General features: G+C 37.2%; 1 protein-coding gene across 1 annotated transcript in view; it reads left to right on the top strand.

Moving 5' to 3' along the window:
* The first annotated feature begins 5851 nt into the window (after positions 1-5851).
* The window catches only part of LOC128636595 (mucin-5AC-like), an 11045-nt gene continuing 3061 nt past the window's right edge, over positions 5852-13835 (top strand). The window contains exons 1-3 of the mRNA XM_053689589.1: positions 5852-5938; positions 10937-10954; positions 13047-13835. The exon at positions 13047-13835 is cut by the window's right edge and continues 768 nt beyond it. Of these exons, the coding sequence (XP_053545564.1) occupies positions 5881-5938; positions 10937-10954; positions 13047-13835 (865 nt within the window). The 5' untranslated portion in view covers positions 5852-5880. The remainder of the gene's footprint in view (positions 5939-10936; positions 10955-13046) is intronic.

Genomic DNA, 13835 nt, shown 5'->3' with positions numbered 1-13835 from the left:
ATGATGTGGGGACTCGATGCACTCTGAGAATATGTATCATGTTACATCGGGCTTTACCCACAGCCATTTGGGTAATGTCAGGTTTACCCGAGTAATGCTAGGATTACCCAATTTCTTACTGTAATTTCACCATCTACACTATTTCTTTTTGCCTCCGCTTCTGGGGTTCAAGGAAGGCGCCAAGTGAAGTGGGAAATGAGGTTTAGAGGTTTAGAAGGGGGGAAATGCCCCCCACCCGCAAGCAAAAAAGATAGCGAATATAGGGGAATTACAGTGCATTGTATATATGTTTAATGCGGTGACTCCACACTCTGAGGGGATTTATGATCATACACAGGGCTTTACCCACAGCCGCTTGGGTAATGTCTGTTTTACTTGGGTATCCTAGGATTACCCAATATCTGACTTTACCCATAACATATACTACACTGAAAGCTCTTACAAATAATCAGTAGGACTTGATGCCTCAGAAAGTGTGCAGAGAAAAAGACTGCACACAATTTAATAAAAGCTTTTTACTATTAAATATTCTGAATCATGAAAGTTAAATTTTGACTATAGTATGAATTAACCTCTAATGATTCAGATATAGGGGCCTAATTATCAAGCTCTGAATGGAGCTTGATGCCCCTATTTCCGCGCGAGCCTTCTAAAGACCGCTGCTCCTTAACTTGTCCGCCAGCTCTTGGGCTGCGTACGTCAATCCACTCGATCCTATACGATCGGGCTTATTGACACCCCCTGCTAGCGGGCGATTGGCCGCGAATCTGCAGGGGACAGCATTGCACATGCAGTTCACCAGAACTGCTTGTGCAATGATAAATGCCAACAGCGTATGCTGTCGGCATTTATCAATGTGCGGCGGACATGATACGCTAGATCGTATCATGTCCGCTCGCATATTAATAAATCAGCCCCATAGGATGTATTTTTAAGGCACTTTTAAATGTTCTTCCGTTAACAAAATTACTTTGTTATCTTAGTATTTATGCCCCCATACCAGCAGGTTTTAGGCCTTTTTTGTTGTAATGTGACTTTTTTTTCCATTTAATTTCCAAAGTAAATGTTCACCAGGGCTTGCAAAACACTTGCATACACTTAGGTGGGTTGAACTAGCACATGTGAGCAGTAATAATATTTATATATACATTATATATACTGATAGCTAGCACTAGTTCAAGGGACATTAAACCCCAAAAAAATCTTTCATGATTTACACAGAGCATACATATTTAAAGAAATCTCCAATTTACTTCTATTATTTAATTTGCTTCCTTCTCTTGTTATTCTTTGCTAAAAGATTTATCTAGGCAAGCGCAGGAGCAGCAAATATATTGACTGTCATTGGCTCACCCATGTGTTCCGTTAGAAACCAGTAGTGCATTGCTGCTCCTTCAACAAATGATACAATGAGAATGAAACAAGTTAGATAATAGAAGTGAATTAGAAAGTTGTTTAAAATTGTTTTCTCTATCTGAATCCTGAAAGAAAAATGTTGGTTTTCATGTTCCTTTAAGTCCCCTGCTGCTCCCAACAGAGACTCGGAAAGTGTTGCACCCCATTCTGCAGCCCTAGGCAAGTGCCTTGTTTGCTTAGGCCAAAACACGCCCCTGCATTGGCTCACCAGATGTGTTCAGCTAACTCCCAGTAGTGAATTGCTGCTCTGGAGTTTTGTGTGTCCCTTTCAGGGGTTAAACAAATAGTTATATGCAATCAACAGTGCACTAATAACATGCTCTAACATATTAGAATATCTTCTATTTCCACTTTTATGTACCTTTAATGCATAATGGATATCTAGGTCTCACACAAACTATGTAAAGGTATCTAGAAGAAAGATAGATCACTGTGGATTATCATGGATGACCAAAACCCCAGTTTGTGTAGCTCAGTGTTTGCATGGTGGTAAAAGTCCAGGAACATGGTAACTCTCAACAATGAAAGGGAGCTGATATTTAACATAAACACAAAAGGGGCACTTAGACAGATTCCTGATATTTTGGGACACAGGTGAACAGGACAAGTTTGGACAAAATTATGATGTGTCATAGTGTGAAGTGATTGTAGTAATAAATGACTCCCCTGTGTGAACTGAAAGTGATTGATATTATTGGACAATGCTATAAAAATAAACTAATATGGGGAGGGAGGGAAGGGAAGTAGGTGTGTCTTATGTAGAGTGATGCAGAAAGTAATGTTTCAGGGTCTTCTGTGGTTTGAGGAGTGATGAATATGTAGTACATTTGCTTATGGATCAACGGATAGTGTATTATGTTTTAGACTGTTCACAAAGTTGTGGCTTTTACAATGAGACACTGAACAGTAAAGTGACCCTTTTGATCAGAATAACAGCCATCTTTGGCTTTCCAGATGTTTCAAAACCAGAAGATCACAATTTTAAATAACAAAGACAATTGGTATTTTCCAAAATTGCCAAACAGAGCATATTGTTTACCTGCTTTCCCTTCAAGGGGGGGGGGGGGGGGGATGATAAGAAATGCAACAATTCACTAAGGCCTTAAAGCAGCAATTCACAAGCACTGACTGTTTTGTTGAATTTGAATTTAAAGACTCTCTGATGATGTCATCCTAAGGGTGGAGTCAAATGGGCACTAACAAAAATAGGCTAGAGCTATAATGCCTATGCTATACTTTTAAAAATAGACAGAGGTTTGTATATGTGCCTCCAAAAAGCTGCCGTCAACATTGGACATAAGAACCAGGATGAGGATCACTGCATTAGTTGTCTGCCAGACCCATAGGGCAGAGAAGAGGACATCGGCAGGTTCCACAAGAGGGATGGAAGAGGAGTGCTCTGAGAAGGATGCTGATGGGTCCTGGGAGCAGGAGAATGCTGGTGAAAATTGGGGGAAGGTAAAGGGACATGAAACCCCACATTTTCCTTTCATGATTCAGATAGAGCATGCAATTTTAAACAACTTTCTATTACCACTATTGGCACTATATGGCAGCAGTTTTGCAAGAATGTTCTCCATTTGCAAGAACACTAGATGTCAGCACTATCTTCTGCCATATAGTTCACCATTCCCCTGCCTATGTATCTCTACAGAATATCATGGGAACTAAGCAAATTTGATAATAGAAGTAAACTGGAAACGTTTCTTTTAAATGTATGATCTGTCTGAAAAACAAAAGAAAGTATGGGGTTTCATATCCCTCTGACAAGACTGAGGTGATGAATGAGCTAAGTTGCATCATCTGGGGGTCCAGTTTGTAATTTAAAAGGACCACTACATGCAGTAGAATAGCAAAATCAATACATGCATAATAAATAGACAATGCAAAAGCACTTAGTTTGGATTTCACAGGAGTAGTAGATTTTTTTCTAATATAAGCAGAAAGAGAAGCAGTCTGCCAAGAACGAACAACAGCTCAGTGGCTTGTTCTTTGGCCCATTTTACTGCTGGGAGTAGCTTCTTTTTGCCAGATTGTGCTTTTCACAAAGGAAAACTTTCCTGAAGTATATCAGTATGATTCCATCCAACAAGGTTTAGCCAAGCCCAAAAATAATAGGCAATTCTCCTCTGAACAAGGGAAATGGCAACCCCAGACAATCATTCTGGCCTCCTTTGGGCCTCATCGGTGAGGTGCAGCCATATCCCTCTAAGCACATTGGGTAAGGAGTCCATTTCTGGTTTCCCCCATCACCATTAGGGAGACATTCCTAGGGTCATAATATAAATATAAACAGAAAGAGGAGCAGTTTACCAGGAAAAAAACAACAGCTCAGTGGCTTGTTCTATGGCCCAGTTTCCAGCTGGGAGTAGCTTCTTTTTGTCAAATTGTGCTTTTCACAGAGGAAAACTTTCCTGAAGTATATCAGTCTGATTCTGAATAACAAGGTCAGCCTAGCCCCAAAACACCAGGAAATTCTCCTCTGAACAAGGGAAATGGCAACCCCAGGCAATCGTTTCAGCTTCCTTTGGGACTCATCAGTGAGGTGCAGCCATATGTCCCTTAGCACTTTGGGCAAGGAGTCCACGTCTGGTTTCCCTATCACCATTAGTCAGTTTACATCTGTCCAATTATCAAATGCCAGTCAGATGGGAGAACGGCACCACTGTCAGTGCTCGGTATAGGGGGATGACTGCAATACCCCAAAAAGTATGCAGCAACACGTGGATACCAGCACAGTATGGTAAAAATATATATCTTTATTGAAGACCCTTGTAAAATTAGCAACGTTTCAGGGTTAACCCCTTAATCATGCCATCACAATGGCATGATTAAGGGGTTAACCCCAAAACATTGCTAATTTTACAAGGGTCTTCAATAAAGATATATTTTTTTACCATACTGTGCTGGTATCCATGTATTGTTTCAATTAACAAATGCAACAAATGCTAAAATTCAACATGGTGAGGGGAGACTCAATGGCCTAGTCAGAGAGAAGTCAAAGAGGCAGTCCAATTGGGAGTCAGGGAAGTCATAGGAAGAGTCAAAGCACTTACAATGGGAGGCAAAGGGTGAAGACAAGGAAAACAGTGTAGGCACAAGAGCAGGGGACAGAAAGGTCACAAAAGCACAGGCACAAAAGACAAGGCCTACAGGAATCCACCAACAAAAAAATACTATGCCACAGAGAGTACCTACAAAGAATGCAAGCAAAAGGGCAAAGTCAAAGTCTCTTCTCTAAGTCTCTGTGAAGTCCTTAGATGTGTAATTCCTCTCAAACAGAATTATCACATTTACTTTAGTGCAGGTCCTGGGAGCCGAACTGCTAAGCCTCCTGTTATCACGACCAGGGTTCTGGCAAGAAGAGGGTCGGGTTAGCACGCTCTCCAGAGCGCATTAAGGTAAGTATTATGCCTTAAAAATCAATTTAAAGAAAACAAATACTGTAAATACTGATGGATTTCATCAGTATTTTTTAATTATCTTTTAATTTTGCTGATGCTTTCATTCGGATATTCCTTTTCGTTTACGTAGAAGAAAGAGGATCTGCTTTTCTGCCACTGTGATCCATCCTTCTTGGCTGGTTATTCTGCACCAGAGGATATGTGCAGTACAAATATGGTGCTAGGTTTTTCTGTACACCAACACTGTGTGGCATGCAACCATATTTGTAAAGGTAAATTCATACACTCTCCTTAAACTAAGAGCCATTTTTCACAGAGGGGCATACAGTAGGGCCAGAATGGGATAGGTGGAGCTCAGCCCCCCCCCCCCCCCCTCCACCTCCCTGGTACAGCTTCACTACAGGGAATATAACTTAGTCAGGGTGGGATTATCACCAATTATAGGATTAAATAGTTGAGGGTGTATTACAGTAAGGTAATTCTAGAGACAAGGGGTGATTAGTGAAGAGGAATATTGTATTTACAGTTAATGCCAGTGATATTGGAATATACATTTAACCTGCACAACACTTCATACAAACAAGAGTTCCAAAAAGCTTCTAAAGGCTTCAGATGTAGACAACACATAAGTCCCCTACAGCTGTCTCATTTAAAAACTAGGAAACATTAGAGATATGTTTAAGTTATCAGTTTCTATTGAAACAAAACTGGTCTAACTTCACTGATATGTTGAGTTGACTATTCTCTTCCAGGACCTAAGTGTGCTCATAGCTATTACATGTTTGAGGGTCCACAACAGCTACAATCAAAGTGGTTTGAGGACTTTAGGATCTTTGGTTTCTGCTGAGACTCAATAATACTGATGTCAAGAGCAGAGAGGGCTTCAGTGTGTAACAACGGCAGAATGAACTAATGATAAAGGAATGTTTAAGTGATGAGACATCAAAATTAAGAACATAGGTGTGACTGCAAGGCTTTAAGTGAGGTTCAGCACAGGGCAGCAGCACAGTTATCTCTTATCCTGACCAAGAACAGACTACTACTGCACAGGCTACACAGGATGACCACCCCAATGGCTTGCTCTTTATTACTTATTCTCCTGCTTACCCAGGCACCAGGTATAGAACAAATCCCTTGTCTGTCACCTAACCTTACTGAGTATCAGCGACATTTCTCTAGTTCTCATTTAAATTCATTTGTTTTTTTGGGGGGAGGTTTTCCATTTCTTGATTTATTTTCATTTTGAGCCTCTTTATTTTTTTACTATTTCACTATCTTGAGGGTATTTTCTTCTCTGTCTTATTCTCCCAAGATGTATCTCTCTTATTCTTAATCAATTATATTGCCTAATTATACAACTTTTGTCTTTATTTATTATTATTGTCTTTTAGATTTAATTTGCACTCACATTGACTGGCCCATTTTCATCTTTCTTTCTTTCTCTCTCTCTTCATCTTTCTCTGTCTCATTCTCTCTCTCTCTCTTTCATTCTCTCTCTTTATCTCTCTCTCTCACTCTCTTCCTCTCCCTGTCTCTCTCCCTCTCTGTCTCTCTGTAGAATAATATTTAGTAACAAATCATCCTTTAGAAATGTTAAAAATATTTTGTACAGCATAACAAATTAAATAATTAATTAGACTTTATTTTACAGTAGTGATTATAAAGCAGTGTGTCAGTTAAATAAATTATGCTGTAACACTTACTTGCTTAAAATTATTCGGGGAAATTGAGAGTTGATAAGACAAGTTGTATGATTTGTATGCCGTGATAAGAAAAAGCGTATGATAATCTGGAATAGATAATGATCAATAAAGTGACATTCAGGGAGAGGTCTGAAGAGAGATTTATGTGTTTATAAGGATGGAAAGGGAGAATAATATGTAATCTCCTCTCAGGAAATAAATAGATAGATTGAGAGATAGAAATATAGATAGATAGATAGATAGATAGATAGATAGATAGATAGATAGATAGATAGATAGATAGATAGATAAAGAGATAGATAGATAGATAGATAGATAGATAGATAGATAGATAGATAGATGATAGTATGATAGATAGATAGATAGATAGATAGATAGATAGATAGATAGATAGATACATAGATGGATAGATAGATAGATAGATAGATATAAAGATGGATAGATAGATAGATAGATAGATAGATAGATAGATAGATAGATAGATAGATAGATAGAAAGATGGATAGATGAATAGAAAGATGGATAGATGAATAGATAGATAGATAGATAGATAGATAGATAGATAGATAGATAGATAGATAGATAAATAAATATATAGATAAAGAGATAGATAAAGATAGATTGAAAGATAGATGATAGATAGATAGATAGATAGATAGATAGATAGATAGATATACAGATAGATAGATAGATAGATAGATAGAAAGATAGATAGTTAGATAGATAGACAGACAGACAGACATACAGATAGATAGATAGAGACAGAGAGAGGGACAAAGAGATCCAAAGAGATAGATAGATAGATGATAGATAGATAGATAGATAGATAGATAGAGACAGAGAGAGGTACATAGATAGATAGACAGAGAAAGAGAGAGAGATGATAGATAGATAGATAGATAGATAGATAGATAGATAGATAGATAGATAGATAGATAGATAGATATAGATAGAGATAGATAGAGATAAATAGAAAGATAGATAGATGATAGTAAGATAGATAGATACATGGATGGATAGATAGATAGATGATAGAAAGATGGATAGATAGATAGAGACAGAGAGAGAGAGACAGAGAGTGATACAGAGAGAGATAGATAGATAGATAGATAGATAGATAGATAGATAGATAGATAGAGGCAGAGAGAGACATAGATAGATAAATAGATAGATAGACAGACAGAGAGAGAGAGATGATCCATAGATATATAGATAGAGATAGATAGATAGATAGATAGATATAGATAGATAGATAGATAGATAGATACAGAGAGCAAGAGAGATGATAGATAGATAGATAGATAGATAGATAGATAGATAGATAGATAGATAGATAGATAGATAGATAGATAGATAGATAGATAGATAGATAGACAGAGAGAGAGAGATGATAGGTAGATAGATAGATAGATAGATAGATAGATAGATAGATAGATAGATAGATAAATAGAGATAGATAGAGATAGATAGATAGATAGATAGATAGATAGATATAGATAGATAGATAGATAGATAGATATAGATAGATAGATAGATAGATAGATAGATAGATAGATAGATAGATAGATAGATAGATACAGAGAGAGAGAGAGAGAGATGATAGATAGATATATATATAGAGAGAGAGAGAGAGAGATAAATAGATAGATAGAAAGATAGATAGATAGATAGATACAGAGAGCGAGAGAGAGATGATAGATAGATAGATAGATAGATAGATAGATAGATAGATAGAGAGAGCGAGAGAGAGATGATAGATAGATAGATAGATAGATAGATAGATAGATAGATAGATGATAGATAGAGAGAGATAGATAGATAGATATGAGCTCCTGCACTGAGCAAGTAATAAGTGTGTAGCTTGTTGGACAGTCAGTGTTCTAAATTCTTCAGGATGAACTGTAGCCACGCAGGTGGAAAGAAGACACAATTTTCAGAGATCAATTACAGTAAAACCAGGCAAAAGAGATAATGAACATGTTACAGACTTTTTTTTTATAATTAAAACATTTATGATTAATTTAAATTGTAAGCTTAATTTGTCCCCTCTAGCCAGTTTTAGCTCGCTAACTCTATGTAGAACAATTAACAACAATTGAACCTTGCATTGCTTTCAGTTGCCTAATTGCTATAATTGATTAGACACAATTATTAATTCTAGCACCTTTGTATCAGGATTATTTTGCAACTCTAAATTGTGTGCGTCACAGGGAGGTAACGACATAAAGGTTGGGATAGTTGGTGACGTGTGAGCAGAATTTGTATCTTTTACTCATCACTTGAAGTAGTTTTGAGAAGTCCTGTTGCATCATAGTTGTGCCCATTTTAAGGCAGGGTACACTATAATGAAAACTCTTCTCTTGTTTATGCCAGTAGAGTAGCCCTCCTTGGAAAAAAAAATATGAAATAGTGCATTTCAGGGTTTATTAATATGTTTTTATTTTCCTATTCAGTTTTAAAAGGACTGTGGGTGTGTTCCAATGAATATTGTTTGTTAAGGGATATAGTTTATGAGCAGTAAATTATTATAGCACACTGGTGCTTGCAGACACATTAAAATAGGCTATCAATAAAGGATTTAAAGGGCTACCCCCCTTAAAGAGATGGTGTGCTGTTAATTTGTTTTCCATTTTAATGAGCATGAAAACAAAATTTTGATGATTCATATAGATTACTATTTGTAAATAGTTTAATACACTCCAGTAGGTAAAATTGATAATTTGGAACACACTCTCTCTTTCTTTCTCTCTATCTTTCTTTCTTTCTCTCACTCTCTCTCTTTATCTCTCTCTCTTTCTTTCTCTTTCTCACTCTCTCTCTCTAGGATTTACCATCACTAAAAATAAAGATGACCTTCTTTAATGAGTTTAAAAAAACAAATGAATTAGGTACCATTTTTTCACCACAGCTTCAGTGCTAACCTAAGTGCATCCAGCCACCCACGGCACAGCCCAGTTTATTCAATGAGGTGACGTTTCCACCTCTTAGCCAATAGCTCTGCTTGCCCTTTGGCATTTTTTAAACTGATGAATGAAGGTGTTTTTGAAATGTCAGAATTTACCATCACTTTAACAAAAAAAAAGTTTGTACCACCAGTGGGTGATGAAGCTGTGATCAGAACCCTGCTGCTTCTATCAGTTTTATGCCCACAAAGTACCTTAGGGCATCCTCCTTTAGCAGAGCCCCTGTTAGTTATATGCCCATATTATAGTTCAGATGAGAACTGGAAACCTGAAACTTATGCCCACAGGTCTCAGATAAGACTATTTTTCTCATTTTCTATTGATTCCATCAGTCTCTCTCTCTCTCTCTCTCTCTCTCTCTTTCTCTCTCTCTCTCTCTCTCTCTCTCTCTCTTTCTTTTTTCTTTCTCTCTCTCTCTCCTAAAATCTCCATTTATTATTTTTCTCATTCTCTCTCCCTATATCATTTTTATAGCCCTCTCTCCCTCTGACCTATATCCATATCATTATTGCGCAATAACTTATCTAATTAAATTCTTCCGACCTCTTCTCAAATCTTTCAGTAGAACTATAATTATATTTTTCACACTGTGTTCTCATTTTACCTCTCCCTTCTTATCTAAAACAAATGTCACTCCTTTGCTTTATAATTTATTATTCATTTGTAGAAAATTAGCATAGTAATTAAAATTATAAATATTTATTTACTAAATATATATTATTAGTTGTAGTAATTAAAATGTATACATTGTTTTATTATTGTTATGTGGCAGCCCACACTCCAGATTTATTTCTAAATCTTCAGGTTAAACAGCTTTAAGGTGACATTAATGGGACAGGAAAGTCATAATTACACTTTCATGATTCAAATAGATCATGCAATGTTAATAGAGTTTCCAATTTATTTCTGTAATAAAATTTGCTTTATTCACTTAGTATCCTTTGTTGAAAATGTGCTCTTAGAACAGCAAGGCTGAACACGTTTGGTCAGCCAATAATAAAAGGCATATGTTTATAGGCACCATTCAGCAGCTCATTACTGCTCCTGAGCCAACGTAGGTATCCTTTCCAACAAAGGATACCTAAGGAACAACAAAATGTGCAAACAGATATTAATTGGAAAGTGTCTTAACATTGCACACTATCTGAACCATGACAGTTTAAATTTTAATTTCAGAATCATTTAAATACTACTTAATTTTGTCTACGCTCTAGAGTGAAAAAAAAGTGCTTTTTGGGATCTGTAGGGGGCGTGTGGGACAAATCATCATTTTTATACAAAAGCTTGAGACATTAATGTCTCTTTAATTGCACTAATATAAAGTCTTTAATGTAGATTAAAAATCACTATTTAGACATTTAACATATTTTTAATGTTCTCACTTTATCTGTGTCTGTTTTGGAAAAGAGAAATTAACAGTTTTTTTTCCTTTTTATATCTTTTTTTACAGGATTCTTAACACAAAACAGTAAGTACATTTTTTTTATTAAGGGGGTATATTATACTCTAGATGGTTCCTGTAGATATTTACAAAGAGCTTAGGAAACTACCAAAGGGTTTCTGTCCAATTCATCATAATTCCTGTATGGAGTGCACCTCTTTTTAGTTAGGTTTTCAAATTCTAGGTTATTCCAATTAATTTTAAAACACCACAACTCTTGTATCTTAAAGGGACAGTCTTACCTTAGATCTATATCATGCAGCAGGAACGGTAAAAGAAAGAGTTATTTTAAAATTAATATTGTTTCTGGCCACTTCAAAATGGCTGCCAAACTCCGCCCACTGATGACATCACAATCTGGGCTGCATATGGCGTCCAATCACAAAAGCCTCACAAGTTGGATTTAGCAGACTGTCAATACTATTCAGCCCAGGTGCAGCTTGGATCGTGATGTCATCAGTGGGCGGAGTTTGGTAGCCATTTCAAAGTGGCCAGAAACAATATTCTTTTCAAAATAACTTTTTTACCGTTCCTGCTGTATGATATAGAAAAGGTGCAGGAGACTATTTACAGCTTAATCTAAGGTAAGACTTTAAGATGACTAAGGTGAAGACTGTCCCTTTAATGAGACATAATATGGTCAAACATGAAATGTATGCAACTGTGCTGCAATTTTTAATATTTCTGGTAGCAAAAATGGGTTGGATTTCAAACTACCACTCAATAATTATTGGCACGTGAACTGCCCATGAGTTTATGTTGATGCTGACACAATCAGCTGTTTTACAGGGTTAGTAAAGTCAAAATTAAAGCTCTTATCAGCCTACCTAGCTTAAAGGGACACTAAACCCAAATTTTTTCTTTCATGATTCAGATAGAGCAGCAATTTTAAGCAAATTTCTAATTTACACCTATTATCAATTCTTCTTTGTTCTCTTGCTATCTTTATTTAAAAAGTTGGACTGTAAAGCTTAGGAGCCAGTCCATTTTTGGTTTAGAATCTGGGTTATGCTTGCTGATTGGTTTGCTAAATGTAGCCACCATTAAGCAAGCGCTATCCAGGGTGCTGAACCTAAAATGGGCTGGCTCATAAGATTTACATTTTTGCTTTTTAAATAAAGATAGCAAGAGAACAAAGAAACATGTATAATAGGAGTAAATTAGAAAGTTGCTTAAAATTGCCTTCTCTATCTGAATCATGAAAGAAAAAAATTGGGTTTTGTGTCCCTTTTTAATAACCAGTACTTTTACACTAATAAAAAAAAAGTACTATCAATAACCCAAGAACCACACAAGTCCAAGGTGCCAAAAATGCCCCTGTTCAAATCCCTTAGAAAGACACAGATATATCTCTATGGTTTTGGAGAACAATAAATGAATCCCCTTTCATAGAATTAATACAATTAAATACAAGCAATATTGTGATAAATAAAATGCTCTAACACATTAGAGTGTTTGCTTTTAGGTCTCTTATATGTCGTTCCATATTACTGTGTTTACATTAAAGGATACGTCATTTTTGCAAAACAATCTAGTTGCCTTGGTTCCAGATCATAAAATTTGGGATGCAAACAAAATTTCCACTAATATACATGTCAAGTGTGGTGGGTGGTTCCGCAGGGGAGTGACAATTTTTCAATCATAATTATGAATGCTTCACAAGAGCCAGCAATGGACTGAAAGTCTAAGTCCTGCTGTACAGAACCACCACAATGATAACAATCAGGGGTGGGCAATTACCGGCCCTCCAGATGTTATGGACTACATCTCCCATGATTCCTTGCCTGCATTATGGCTGAAAGAGCATTATGGGAGATGTAGTCCATAACATCTGGAGGGCCAATAGTTTCACACCCCTGATAAAGATACTTTGTGCCCATAATTTCTTCCTTAATACACAGTAAGTTTGCTAGCTCTATTCTTACTAAAGGTTCACATGGTAGGGACAAGCTTAAAATGTCCATCCTCTCACACATGCTATTAGATTAGGTCTCACTGTGCTGGTGATATCACCCCAGTTATAAATCCAAGGAACAGAAAACCATAAAACTAAGATTACTACATTTTTATACCTTTATATGGAAGTAATTTAGTGTGTTTTTCTTTCAAACAAAAATAGCTGTATCAACAGCAGCAGAAACACCAGCGGCAAGTAATGCAACAACACCAGCGGCAACTACTGCAACAACACCAGCGGCAACTACTGCAACAACGCAAGTGGCAACTACTGCAACAACGCAAGCGGCAACTACTGCAACAACGCAAGCGGCAACTACTGCAACAACGCAAGCGGCAACTACTGCAACAACCCTAGCGACAACTACTGCAACAACGCAAGCAGCAACTACTGCAACAACCCTAGCGACAACTACTGCAACAACGCAAGTGGCAACTACTGCAACAACGCAAGTGGCAACTACTGCAACAACACCAGTGGCAACTACTGCAACAACACCAGTGGCAACTACTGCAACAACACCAGTGGCAACTACTGCAACAACAGCATCTGGAACAACTGCAAGTACTGGAACAACATCCGGAACTGGCACAACTGTAAGCACTGGAACCACAACCTCAACTACCAATGGAACAACTACCGGAATAACAACTACAAATGGAACAGCAACTACAGCTAGCGGATTAACCACCACAAATGGAACAGCAACTACAGCTAGCGGATTAACCACCACAAATGGAACAGCAACTACAGCTAGCGGAATAACCACCACAAACGGAACAGCAACTACAGCTACCGGAATAACCACCACAAACGGAACAGCAACTACAGCTACCGGAATAACAACCACAAATGGAACAGCAACTACAGCTACTGGCATAACCACCACAAATGGAACAGCAACTACAGCTACCGGAATAACAACCACAAATGGAACAGCAACTACAGCTA

Source organism: Bombina bombina, chromosome 7 (assembly GCF_027579735.1).
Source record: "Bombina bombina isolate aBomBom1 chromosome 7, aBomBom1.pri, whole genome shotgun sequence".
Classification (NCBI taxonomy): domain Eukaryota; kingdom Metazoa; phylum Chordata; class Amphibia; order Anura; family Bombinatoridae; genus Bombina; species Bombina bombina.
Note: the sequence above shows the minus strand (reverse complement) of the source record. Positions and strands in the feature narration are given on the sequence as shown.